The sequence below is a fragment of the Eptesicus fuscus genome, chromosome 12 (assembly GCF_027574615.1).
Source record: "Eptesicus fuscus isolate TK198812 chromosome 12, DD_ASM_mEF_20220401, whole genome shotgun sequence".
Taxonomy (NCBI): Eukaryota; Metazoa; Chordata; class Mammalia; order Chiroptera; family Vespertilionidae; genus Eptesicus; species Eptesicus fuscus.
In genome coordinates, this window is record NC_072484.1 from 48,386,489 (window position 1) to 48,401,226 (window position 14,738).

The window sequence follows — 14,738 nt, forward strand, 5'->3', positions numbered from 1 at the left end:
AATAAATCCGAGGCTACTCGTTACTTGTTTGAAACAAAGACTCGATGGATTCTGTGTGCTTTAAAATGGAAGCACAGTCTTTGAAAAACACGTAGGATCAGATTCTCTTCACTTTCACAATCACTGTGGTAAATTAAAGTGTTTTTTTCCCAAGGAGGGAAAAAAATGAAGTTAACTAATATTCATAGTTCCCCAGTTATCTATGCTTAACAAAGAAGGAACCATATGGCAGTCAGACTATTTTTTGGATGGCAAATTCCCATTTATTAGTTAAAAGTATTTGTTTTGTAACTCTCTGATATATTTATTCCAATTTATTCCATCATGTTCTGTGACATTTCGTTTTGTTCTTATCTAGACATTTTGTTCTGGGACTTATTTAATTTTGGTCTTATCTAGACATTTACTTTCAAAATATCTGTCTGGACCAACTTGTCACTTTTCTTTCTGAAAGTGGAATGTCTTTCTAAAGGGTACCTGGAGCCACAAACTGGTCGTGTGAGGCTTCCGGGAGAGACGCAGCTGAGGTCACCGGTGATGATAGTCCCACACTCCCAGATGAAGATTCTACCTATGAACCAGCAAGGAAATGGTTACACATGGGAAATGAAGCACAAGACAGATATCCTTAAACAGAAGGTTTATAGCAAAACTACACTTGCTAGTCGAAAACATTTGCTACTAGAAAACGTTCCATACTTTGAGAGTTATCACAGTTTTTGAACGGCATTTTCTTTTCTCTTTTAAATTGATTTTAGAGAGAGGACAAAAGAGAGAGAGAGGAAATAAAACAGTGATGTGAGAAACATTGATCTGTTGCCTCCCACACATGCCCTGGCCAGGTATGTGCCCTGACGGAGACTGGACCCACCACCTTTTGGCGTTTGGTATGACACTCCAACCAACCCAGCCACACCAGCCAGGGCTTGAGTGGCATTTTCTACTTTTTCTTATAGGACCTGTTACAGTTTATGTAAATCAGTAACTCACAGGAGTGAGGTTTTGATTTGAAGCCCATTAAGGATATTAAGGTCCCAATAAGACCTATTTTCTCTTATTACCTAAATGTTAAAAGGCTGAAATACACAACTTTACCTATAATTCACTGTGTCCTTGAGATATTTTGCATTATCTGTTTTTTATGAACAGTTAATTATCTTTCTATTTATTTATTTTTAGACTCCACATATAAGAGAAATCACATGGTATTTGTCTTTCTCTGTTTGAATTATTTCATTTAGCATAATACCCTTGAGGTCCTCCCTTGTTGTTGCAAATGGCAAGATTTCATTCTTTTTTATGGCTGAAAATATTTCATTGCATACTTACACCATAATTTCTTTATTGGTTCATCCATTGATGGATAGTTAGGTTGTCACCATATACTGCTTATTGTAAAAAATGCTGCAGTGAACATGGGGTGCATATATCTCTGAGTATTTCCATTTTCTTTGGATTAATTTCTTGATTTCTTAACTCAAAAGAGCTTTTTAAAGTTTCAAAAGGCACACACAAATTTTAATAGTACCTATGAAAAAATTACCATAAGTACTAAAATATTTTTCTTATCTCTCCCCATATTGTACAAAAACTCTTTAAAAACTTAGCAATATGCTGACTCTATGTTTCAGAATACAACATTTTTTAAAACATTAAATATAACAGAAATTCTGTAAAAGGCAAACACAATTTTACTATAGGTTTATAAGATGAAAAGATTGTGTGGCCTCCCTCAATTTAAAGAAGCCCAAACTGATGAGTTTGGCACCTCCTATGTGAAAAATACCTTACCTAGAGAGGTGATCACTCTTTTTCTTACCATCGATTTAATTTCTCTGTGATAGCATGAACTTCACAGACCTGGATAAGGTCCATGTCGGTGTACGCAGAAGGCCTGAGCTGTCAAGTGAACTTAGGAATCAATCCTGCCTCACACACTCAAATACTATAACCCTCCCCACATATTACGGCACATTTATCCTAACACTTCAAGTAGGGTATCTTAGACTTGATATATAAAATAGAATGAAAGCAAAAACCAAGGTTATGTTCATTCACATTTTCTGGTAATACAAAAAATATAAATTGGAAGAAAATGGTAGATGAAGTTAATATACAGTTTTTAAAGTTCCTCCATTCAACTTGAAGACCTTAATCGTCTCTCACCACTTCAAGTTTGACATTTTGCAAAAACAAGAAATAAGTGATAGGAAGCTGTAGCCAAGAACGTAAGCTACACACATAAAGTTATCAAAAAATAAACCTAGATAAATTTCAGTCTAAGTAATTAACTCATAAACAGGCTGTATTGTTTTATTTTATATTCAGTGTAGTCACATTAACAATTTTTAGATTAGCACTGAAATAAAAAGTTAAGAACTCTGAGACTTTGTGCGTCCCAGTAGATCCCAGAGGGATCAATAGTCATCTCTACCTAATCCTCTTAGTTTGGGTCTTAGCAGATACCTCGTGTATGTGCATTTGTACACACACACAAACTCATTAGACGAGTCATTAAGATGGCCTACGTGCAAAACCACAATCTAGACTTTCTCTCACTTTCACATCTGCCACATGACACATCCTGATATTTCGAATTTACATCTATATAAAAAGACAAATGAAACTGAGTTTTACTTGAACTGAGTCTATATAGTTGTAGCCTTATCACCACACTGGTATTACAGAGGCAATAAAGGCCTGTCAGTGCAGAGAAACTGATGTTACTTAAGCTACAGTGCTTTGCTTATAAACACTAAAAGTAACCTTTCATCAATGTGCTTATAAATAGATATGATAACTAAAGAAGATTTCTAAACCATGTTTCATTGTAACATAAGCAGTTACAATTGTAAGAGAGTCCTTCTGAAATAGCAAGAAACAACAAAGCCATTTACCTTATCAAAGTAGAATTTGAGTTTAAAAACAATTTCTTATCTTATGAAGAAAATGTATCAAATGTTCAAAACCCGTTTCTTGGTATTCTGTCTTACAGAAACAAAGGAGTTCACTGGATACTTTAAAAATTTTTCAAAGTTCATTTAGGAGTTGCATATTTTATTTGTCAAAATGAATTCATAATACCTTTCATCCTCTTTCATCAAAAGCAGCATTGGTGCCTAAACAGGTAATTTTTTAAAAATTTAAAGGTAACAAAGGAAATGAGGATTTGTGGTATGAAAAAAGATAGGGTACAAACATTTTTAAAACATGGCAAAAATGAGGTCCTTGGCCTGCTTTCCAGTCTATGAAATAACTTTCAACTACCATCAAACAAAGTCAAGCCATAATTCTCTAATATCAGTTTTAATGTTTCATGCCATTTTACCAGTACTCTGCTGAAATATCTATCTGTATCTTCACAGCTATTACATCTTATCTCTTCATAGCCAAAAACAGACTCAGCTCTCTTGGCTAACCCTTATCTAAAATCCCTTAGAAACTTTTCATACCTTCTATTTTCCCATGTTTTAAAATTGTGAGTAGGTGCTTTATGTCAGAAGAATGGCAGCATAAGAGATTCCCTGGCCTCCCCTCCTGAGATTTCAACAAGTTAACCAACTATAATTCAACAAAGAATTCCCTGCTCAATATAGAGGCACACCTGAGAGACCTGCACATTGAAGGTGGGCAACCGGGAATAAACGTAGAGATGGGAAGGGAGGAAAGCTCAGCTGGTCCACAGATAGAGCCCTGAGCTGGGAGCTCTCGGCTCTGCCTAGAGAGGGGAGGAAGCCAGGGGAGGAGATCCTAATATAAGGTGACAGGAGAAGAGTTGACTTTGGGTGGTGGGCACACAGTGCAATATACAGATCTTGTAACATAGAAACCCACCCCTGAAACCTATATGTTCATGTTGACCAATGTCACTCCAATAAATTTAGTTAAAAAAGGGAAAAAATGTGAGTAGACTTGTACCCTATCTTTTCTCATAGTACAATCCTCATTTTCTTCCGTTAGTCTCTCTTAAATGTTGGTTTTTTTTTAAGACTAAAATTGGTCATAAAGCTTCTGCAGCACACTGGTATGAACTAGGTATAAACCCCTATCTAGTTTGGATACTTTTGAGAACTAGAAAACTGACTTCAGAAAGAAAAACAACTACTGCCTGGGGATGGGGCCACTGAACTAGACAGAAGCCATTTCTGAACTGGCTTATTTACAAGGGCAATACCCCCGAGGTGACAATGACAGCCCTTACTCTATGTGTAATTTACAAAATTCCAATCCTTCCAGAGCCAAGCAACTGAACTAATATACGTTAGATTACACCATCAAGTCCCTATGGTATAATCTAAGGATCTGACCCAAATCAATCCTAAAGCTTTCCTTAGAAAGACTGAATGGAAAAGCAAAACACCTATCAATAAACTGCATCCTTTGTTAAATCTGTGAGATACACTAAACAGTTATATAAATAACCACATAAGCTTATTAGCAAGATTTTCATCATGCAACTGATGCTTCAATTTGTAATTTAAAATTTTTCTTATGCCTGAGAAAGGTTTAATTGGTCTAAGTACTGAGAACTTAGGTTTAAAATAATACTGGTATAATAAATGAATTCTCCAGATTTTTCTCCTGTTGGGACAAAGAGATAGAGTATGTCGGGCATGATAAGATGAGCAGAATTAGGGTAATTAAACTACTTCAGTGAACAAAAATCCCTAATTTGGTAAAAAGCCACTGATGCCCAAACTCTTGTTTGGAAGTCAAAAAAAGAAAGAAAAGAGTTGACTGTAAAAATTCTAATGGATAATACCAGTCTTCTGAGAAACTTCAATAAATAAATCTAACATAGGACTATATATAAAAATTCTTTTAAAAAACAGATTCCATTGCTACATATTTCTCAAAGTGTATGTTGCATCCTAACACAAACAAGTTAAAGGCTTTCACATTAAAAGAGGTGCTTCTATTTGATTACAACAAATAATATATTTCAAAAGTTTTTCTCGGAAAATCCAGTATACTAATCTGTAAGATTTATGTTATTATAAAATTGAGAAATGCAAGAGTTTGATTTGCTTTCACTTTTTGTACTTAAGTCTCTTTTGTATAGGATAAATACAATTTGATATCTACAAAATAACTAAGATAGCTCAACATTAAATAGAGCAATTACTTTTTACTGGACACCTACTATAAGCAAAGAACTGCAAAATGTACAGACTTTCAGGTTAGTCAACAGCCCTTTAAACAAACAGGGTAACCTAAGAAGAATTACTTTTAAGCACATATTAATGCTGCCCATCTGTGAACTAAATAAACTCCTTTTTGCATTTAATCATATTATTTCTCTTATTGCAACAAAGACAGATACTATTTCTAGCTTGGAAAGGAAAGCATGACATCTAGTGGAACCAGGGTAATTATTCTACTTTTCCAAATAAAGGTTCAATTTAGCACTGAAAACCAACTCTTCTCTTTTGAGTCTAGAAAAAAATAAAAGACTATTAAAACTGTAGGAAAAAGTATCAGTCTCTTGAGAAACTGTATGGTAAGTAACTCCTATTAATGCCTGTATAACAGCTATTATTCTCATACTGTTTTGCTCCTGGAAGCACAGGTAACAAGCTTTGCTGTCCTAGGTTCTACAAACAATAATTATTCCAAAAACACTTTACAATAAAACATACTGTTTTCCAGTGGAGAATAAATGATTCTGTGTGCTTGTAAAACAAATGAAAACCAGTACCATTTACTACTATTATTTAGAAATAATTAGTGTGTCAAACTTTTTAGAATAGAGCAACTTATGAATGGGAAGAAAAAGAAAAAAAGGCAGGTGTACATAAATCCCAGGTATTTCATATGATCAAGAGGAGCTTCTGTCTGATGCATGTGTATAGAAATGTGTCCATTAGTACCACCTGGAATCTTTGAATGGGACAGCTGTCTCCAAACTGCTTTGTTCTTAAGCAAAATTTCAGGGCACTCAAGCATTATTTATCAGTTAAGATCTGTTCTCTTTTTCTACAACTATCATAAACATTTAAAGTTTTGGTTGAATCAGAGAAGATAGGAAAGAGGATGGAAACTCATCTAAAAGGATGGTCAGTATAGGGACATGAGCAAGGCAGCCCCTCGTTTTGCTCAGCCAGAACTTCAAGTAAATTGCAGCTGTTATAACCAAACAAACCTTAGAATTCCTACCAGGCTTCTCTCTCCACTATGTAAATTCAAATTGTTTCACAGATTCAAAAGGAAGCACTTATGAATTCTTTGGAAGTACCATTGTTTCCGAGGTGGAGAGAGAACTTGGGTCTCGGTCTTGATGGGACATTCTAGATGGCGCCCTCCAAAACTTGAGTGAGTCATCCAAACCTGTGACAACAGGAAAAGAGTCAGGCGAATAGTCTCCTGAGCACTGTAACAATTATCAGAAAAACAGTCATCACATGAAACCAGTCAAGAACTAAGAGAAGCAGAAGAAGAGAGAGAGCAAGATGCTGAAAACCTATTTGAAGAAATAATGAACGAAAACTTCCCCCACCTGATGAAAGAAATAGACTTAAAGTCCAGGAAGCACACAGAACCCCAAACAAAAGGAATCCAAAGAGGACCATACCAAGACACATCATAATTAAAATGACAAGGGCAAAAGACAAAGAGAGAATCTTACAAGCAGCAAGAGAAAAACAGTTAGTTACCTACAAGGGAGCTCCCATACGATTATCAGCTAATTTCTCAACAGAAACCATGCAGTCCAGACGGGAGTGGCAAGAAATATTCAAAGTGATGAATAGCAGGAACCTACAACCAAGACTACTCTACCCAGCAAAGCTATCATTCAGAATTGAAGGGCAGATAAAGTGCTTCACAGATAAGAAAAAGCTAAAGGAGTTCATCACCACCAAACCAGTATTATATGAAATGCTGAAAGGTATTCTTTAAAAAGAGGAAAAAGAAGAAAGATAAAAAATTATGAACAACAAATACATATCTATCAACAAGTGAATCTAAAAGTCAAGTGAATTAAAAATCTGAGGAACAGAATAAACTGCTGAACTTAATAGAATCAGAGGCATAGAATGGGAGTGGATTGATAATTCTCAGGGGGAAAGGGGTGTCTGTGTGGGGAGTACGGGAAGAGACTGGACAAAAATCATACACCTATGGATAAGGACAGTGGGGGGGAGGTAAGGGAAGAGGGGGGTGGGAACTGGGTGGTGGGGAGATATGGGGGGGGGGAAAGGAGAAACAATTATAATCTGAACAATAAAGATTCATTAAAAATAATAAAATAAAATAAAAGAACTAAGAGAAGAGGTTGGCCTAATTTTTATTTGCCTAATTAATTTATATGTAAAGCTTGTTTTACAGAAAATTTAATGCAATTAGCTGACTGTGCTTTAGCTTAATCTAGCACAATTTATCAAGAGCACATTCTTGATAAACTACAAATGTAATGTGCCTAAGAATCACACAGAGGTTGTTATAGCAGTTCCTGGGTCCTATTCCAGAACATCTGTCCATTCCCCAAATCAGGGAGGGGCCATACATTTGCATGGCTCCAGGGCCAAGCTCTGAGTAACACAGGTCCAAAGACATCCAATTAAATGGGTCACTTTCCTAATAAAGATGGACATTTATTTAGAATGTCCAAAATGTCATCAAATGTAATTTTCCTCTTAATTTCTCCAAGAAATGAGCAGAAAAGTGAATTAGAAATTTACTTTTAAATACTTCATGATAAAGAATCTGCATGTCTCCAATTTACTCTTAAATGTCTCAGAAAAATACATACATACATACGCATACAAGTAAATTTTATGCATATACATGGCATGGGGGAAAATATTATAAAATGTTAACATTTGGGAATTCTTGTACCTTTTCTGTAAGTGTGAAATTATGTCAAGATTTTTTAAAAATTGCTTTAAAATTTATTTTAAAATTTATTTTTATTTTTAAATCATTAGAAATTAATATTAGACATAATTATTATCTACGTGCTAAGGTCTTATACTCCAAGAGAATCTACAAACAGAAATGAAAAAGTTTCAGCAAGATATTTTGATAAATGAGTAACATGCCAAATATAAATAACTTTTGCTATATTAGCAAAACAAATCAGAGAACTTGGTAGCAGAAGGTCTTATTCTTGATTGCCTATGACGAACCTTTCCAAAGTTCAAAACAATAGTAGAGGAAAGTATAAAACTTTGTTGAAGGGTATGAAAACTTATGAAAGATTTATATGATTTCAGAAATGGTTTCTATGATGTATTTATAATGTAGAAAAATGCTTAGGCAATGTTTAGTGAAAGAAGAGGATACAAAAATGTACATAAGATATGAACACAATTATATAAAACAAACAAAAGCTACAGAGGAAGATGCCTGGAGGAAAATACACCCTAATGAAACAAAGGAAAGTGGAACCAGAGAAGAAACCAATTTTCCCTGTGTACTTGGCATTATTTTTCAAACATTTTATAACAAATACACTGGTCTTGAACAGTTTAAAAGGTGTTATATTTTATAAAAATCCTGTCTAATAAAGAGGGACTATGCTAATTGACCCTCATGGCGTTGCAAAGATGGTGGTGCCCACAGCCAATAAGGAGGGAGTATGCTAATTGACTGTCCGCCCTCAAAGGTGGCAGCACCCACAGCCAATGAGGAGGGAATATGCTAATTGACTGCCACACCCTCAAAGATGGAGGTGCCCACAGCCACAAGATGGTGGCTCCCAGTACTCTCAGCCCCCCCAGCCCCCCAGGGCTGGCCTGAGGCACAGGCAAGCCCCGGATGGTGGCTGCCCAGCCGCCCAGGGCCGGCTGAGGCTTGCGCTGCAGGCAGTGGCAGCAGCAGAGGTGTGATGGGGCATCGCCTTTCCCTGATCGCCGGGTCGTCTCCTGCTCCTGAGGGCTCCCAGACTGTGAGAGGGGGCAGGCCAGGCTGAGGGACCACCCCCCTCCAGTGCATGAATTTTCATGCACTGGGCCTCTAGTCTAAATATAATGTACTTACCATTTAAATCACTGCTTTCTGAAGTTCCATTAGGAGCAGAACAACTCGAATCAAAGATATATAGTCCCAGGTAACAATGTTTCACCATCTGATGCAAATGTTCATAGAAATGGCAGTGATACAAGAGAGCCTGCAGCGCGGGCTTTCCTACCAGCGACAGACCAGAGTCCTCATCATGGACACAGGGGCCCTGGAGGAAAAGAGGAAGAGAAAGAGAGACAGTGAATTATCACATGATTTCTTCAAAAAGACCCCCTGTCTCCCCACACTCCCCAGGTGCAACCTGGCCTCTCCCCTGCCTGTCCTGTGCAGCAGGCCTAGGGCATTCATTACTTCCCAGCACTCTACGTCTTTGCTGCCCAATGACCCACTGAAGGCAGAGGCTTCACTCCATCTCTTTTGGGGCCATTTAATTTAAAATTCTTCTATAAAATGGTGCAACTTTAATCAAGTAATTATGTACTTGAGCCATAAACTCAAAAAGCTACTTTACAACCTACAAAAAACAATAAGTATTAAAATATCAGAAATAATGTGGTCCAAGTAATTACATTCACAATTAGTCTTTGTACCTATGAATAAGCTAGATAGAATGCATGGCCTATCAATATCCACAGTGAAAGCTGACTGCCACTTTCCTTTCTGCTGAACTAACCCTGCCAAGGGGAACAGCCACAGGCACCGACACACACTTCCCACCAGGAAATTATAACTAAAGAAAAAGGATGATTAACAGCTTAGAAAAACTTGAGATATGATATAAACTCACAGTGTAAGAAATAAATAAAAATGCTAAGGTTTGAAAAAAATCACCCAAATAAATATTTTTAATCACACACACACACACACACACACACACACACACACACACACACACCGGCCAGAGTGGTCATGGTCCTGGAAGCAGAGATTAGAAAGTGTAGCCACAGCCCAATAGTGGGTCTGTAGCGAATTAGTGGTTTTCACTTTTTAGAATCAACCTACATAGATCAATGGAGGCTGCAGAAGAGAATGTAAATGCAATCAGCCTTCACAAAGTAAAAGTAAAGATAAAACTGGCAAAGATTAGCAGTAGAAGTGGGGAGACGCTAATAAAAAGATAGGAACATCTTAGCCACATTCTCTTGCCTTCTAAATGGAGCCAAGAGACGGGATACATAGATAACAGAACCAGAAACAGCAGGGCGACCAGTGGAGAAAGTAAGAAGGTAATAGAACTACATTGGAGGAGATTGTTTAAATGAGCTAAATCCTATGTGTCGACACAGCACAGGAACAAACATTATTGCAAACATGCTGAAGAATTAAAATCAGTAGGAGGCAAAGCTGTCTCTGTGAATGGAGAGGGATAGTGAATTTCATTGTAAGTTCATTCAAAGTATTTTTAACTTCTTAAAGAAAACCAAATTATCTGAAATACATACATATTACACAACCATTATTTATTTTTCATTTGATCTCATTTAACTAAACATTAAGCCTGAATCTCCACAGGCCCAAGCTTCCTAGTGGCAATAGCATTTTAACAACAGAGCTTTACTCAGGCAGTGAAGGCAAGCCCAGCATACGCACAAAGATGGTCTGACTCAGGCTTTCCAGATGACTAATGCTCCAAGGGCCAGAACAATGGAGCTTTCATGCACAGGCCAGGCTCCGCTCCACAGTCCACCAGTAATTGATGGGGCTGTCATCCCGCGGACTGGGGAGATCAGCTCAGTCCAATTGCTCTGACTCAGGATGTCTATATTCTTACCAGCCCTGCCCTCAGGTGAGTGCTGGGGCTGCCAGATCATCCGCAGAATTGCCAGGGAAGCGAAGAAGGACAGTATGCAAAGCAAGAAAACGCTTCAAATCACTAGGTGCCATTACAAATGAATTTGCAAAGAAAAAAATTAATTATGTCATAGAACATTTAATTTGAAAATATTATTTTCAAGGATGTAATAAGCTATAATATTAATATTCAAAAATATTTTACTCCTAGCATCAAAGTTCTAATATATCCATTAGCTATGATTCAGAAGGAAATGGAAACAAAATAAACATTACATTTGTGAACAGAGAATTAATATTTTCCAGAAGAAAAAAAGTATTTTGATATATAACAAAATTTTTAAATGCTATAATGCAATCAAGAAATTGGAAAAATGATCCTAATTACATAAGAAAACCTTAACTATATATAAATTATGAATATAGTTAAGATGATATTGCTTCTCTAATACTAAGTACTTATTGTTTTGTTAAATCAATACTCATAATGACTTGTTGGAATACATTAAAGAATGAAAAATGTGCACTGATAATTATCACATTGAATATGAAAATAATCTATACTATGACTATAAATGACCACTATCTAAAACACACACAAACACATATGCAGACAGTTTACAGCTGTGCCCACTAAGAATGCACGGAACTAATGACATCTCCCCCCGAAACAATGGGCATGCATATCTAGAACCCACACCTCTATCAACAGAAATCAGGGCTTTTGAGCAGATGTCTGATTCTAGACTGGGGCCGGAAAAGTCTAGAACATCTTGCTGTACCAGAAAGTGAGGAAGACTGTTGAAGACATGTGAAAAGGACACAAAACTCTTCATTAAGGGGCTCCTTTTGGGCAAATCTGGAACAATTTAAACATCTAAATAAATAATGACAAACAGATTATAACCCATGAAACAAACTAAGTTTCCTGAAGTTCATACTGGTGTAAATAAAAAAAAGTGGAAAAAAATAAATAAACGGGGAACAAAGGAAAGCTCTTCCTTAGAGTAAAATGTAATAAATGTAGAAGAAATGATGGAATTAGAAAATCACCATTTGGCAATCATTCTGTAACAACTGCTTTAGACAAAAATCTCGAGTGGAAAACAGTTAAAACTAATGAAAGAAAATTGATGAGAAACAGATATTTATACAGTCTCAAAGTATCACCCATAACTCCACAATGAATAACACAGGGGACTTTACCTCAACCAAGTGAGCAAAGTTAGTATCCCCAGTAATGGGACAGAGAAAGCAGGTCTCCTGATACACTGCACTGAGAACACGTACTTCCACGGCTTCTCTGCAGAACTATGGAACCTAAATCTAATCACGAGAGAAGACACACCTATTTTAAGAGTATTACAACAGCTTAGTAGGCTGCACTCCTCAAAAATGCTGAGGTCACAAATGTTAAACGTTCAGCAACTATTTTAGATGAAGAAGCCAAATAGACATGACCACTTGTGTAACACGTGCATAGTAAACACCGTGTGAACTCATTTCTGTTTAATATTACTTTGCCACTCCAGCCCTAGTGGGTGGTTCAGCTGGTTAAATGCACCAAAAGGTTGTGGGTTCAATTTCCTATCAGAGCACGTACGTACAGGAGGCAACTGATCAATTGATGTCTCTCTCTCTCTCTCTCCCTCTCCCCCTCACACCACCCCCGGCTCAGATCAGTAAAAACATATCCTCAGGTGAGGATGAAAAAAATAATAATAAAATTACTTTACCACTACAGAGCAGAATTTATAAATCTGATCAAGCATGAATAAAATTTCTATATTTTCTTTTAAGAGATCCTATTGCCTTGTATGAAAATTCATCAGTAATGAAATATATATATGCTGAAACTTTATCATCAATTAATCTCAACTATCTACTAGGTAGACCATTGTTTAAAGTCACCCACCTGCCAAGTATAATCCTTTACAATTACTGATGGCATTGGAATTACAAGGAGATTCTGAAGAATGAATGCAGCCTGAAATTAAAAAAAAAGAAGTCAATACTGCCACCTTGTTGCCACCTCTGAAATAACCAACATATTGAAATTTAGTAACAAAAACATGTATCATGCATGGGTCAACTGTACATGTCAACAGGTCATTAAAAGGACTCCCAAATATTTACTGTGAATTAATATACCGTATTTTCCGGCGTATAAGATGACTGGGCGTATAAGATTTTCCTGGGTTAAAAAGTCGTCTTATACGCCGGAAAATACGGTAGTCCAATATATCTAATCCATTATATCTAATCCCATCAATATAGTCCAATATGTCGTATTTTTCGGTGTATAAAATGACTTTTTAACCCAGGAAAATCTTATATGCCTAGTCGTCTTATATGCTGGAAAGTACGGTATTTTTTCATTCTCTACTACCATTTTATTTGGGTTTTTGCAGGCATAAGAGATGATGGTCAAGGGTCAGTCCACCATGTTCAATAGGGAGTTGGTATGATCATAGGACCATCACATGCATTTCTAAGGGAAAGGGAGGAGGTGCTAAACAGACAGGCCTACCTCCCGGCGCACCATGCTGCATTCCAACTGGTCCAGAAGAATGTTTACCACAGTTCCCCAGAGCCCACCAGAAATGTTCTGACAGCTGTTGGCCAAGGCCACACAGCCAGTTTCTAGGGTGGTCAGTGCAGATCCTAATCCCAGAGAAGTGAACCTCACCTGTTCAAGATAAGGAAGGGGGAGGCAGGAAGAGATTAACCAATGAGCTTATATATGCATATATGCACAGTCCATGGACAGACCATAGTGTGGTGAAAGCCTGGGGAGAGGATGGGAGCCAGGTGGAGGGGTTCAATGAGGGAGACAGGGGAAAGGAGGACATCTATAATACTTTCAACAATAAAGATAAAAAAATAAAAATTTAAAAATTAAAAGAAGGTTGTCAAATCAAAGAATCTGATTCCCTACTATAAATTCTTAATTTTTCTGGTACATAAGATATCATACTTTTATGACATTGTCTTGACGATCCTAAATTATAAAAGACACTGGTAGAAAACAGTGCCCTATATAAGTTTATGAATGAATAAAATACTATTCCACGATTCAAGAAAGCAATAATGTAGGGGGAAAAGTTAAATAAAAGCAAATGTCCCAAAAAAATCAAAACCAGGTATAAATTAGAATAAAAAATATAGCTTACAAGACTTTTTCTAGGGAAAGCAGAGCACTTACATATCTTTAATGAACCAATTCCTGTCTCTCCCTCATTTTTAAGGAGACTACCAATTATTTTGTTCTACCTTCCTTAGTGTCTCTTACAAATAAATGGTTTTAACTTTTTTGAACCTTCTTTTCAAAAAGAAGTAATGAAGTTATTTTTTATAAGACATTTAGTATTTTACCCAAAATAATTTTTTTCAATATTTCAAATAAGATTGATGTGGTGTTTTCCCCTAGTAACACAGCTCCTCAAGTTACGCATTTTGGTGAATTTCTGACTTCTGATCCCCAAAATAGGGTTGCACTAATACTGATAAAGCAACAAAAAAAAATGTAGTCATGATATAGTCCAGCAACAAGTTCATGGGAGAAACTTGCAGGAAGTCCAAGTTCAATGTGTCTAAAAAATGTAACCTCTAGGTTCAGATCAAATAATAGCTCTGTAAATCAAAGTTTTTAGTATGATAGGATATAATCATTTCCTGCTTGAAATTAGCGGACGGTGGACATAGATAACAGTACTGTATTACAGACTTAAACATTTGCTAATCACAAAATTCAACAAACAAAGAGAAGGCAGGAGGAAACTGTTAGAGGTGAAGGATATGTTTATGGCATTGATGTGATAGTTTCTCCAAACACATGAAGTTGTGCATGTTAAATATGTACAGTTTTCTGTATGACAACCATATAGAAAATGTGTTACTAATATAAAACTTTGCACTATAATGCAACTATTCTATTAAATGACACTCAAATGTCACTTGGCAGCTATCCTTCTAAATAGGTTGAA

General features: G+C 36.5%; 1 protein-coding gene across 1 annotated transcript in view; it reads right to left on the reverse strand.

Moving 5' to 3' along the window:
* RTTN (rotatin) overlaps window positions 1-14,738 on the reverse strand; it is a 125,106-nt gene that overhangs the window by 41,820 nt on the left and 68,548 nt on the right. Inside the window, exons 31-35 of the mRNA XM_054724269.1 lie at window positions 13,283-13,441; window positions 12,668-12,739; window positions 8,980-9,169; window positions 6,236-6,327; window positions 478-571 (exon numbers count right to left, since the gene is read on the reverse strand). Coding sequence (XP_054580244.1) covers window positions 478-571; window positions 6,236-6,327; window positions 8,980-9,169; window positions 12,668-12,739; window positions 13,283-13,441 — 607 coding nt within the window. The remainder of the gene's footprint in view (window positions 1-477; window positions 572-6,235; window positions 6,328-8,979; window positions 9,170-12,667; window positions 12,740-13,282; window positions 13,442-14,738) is intronic.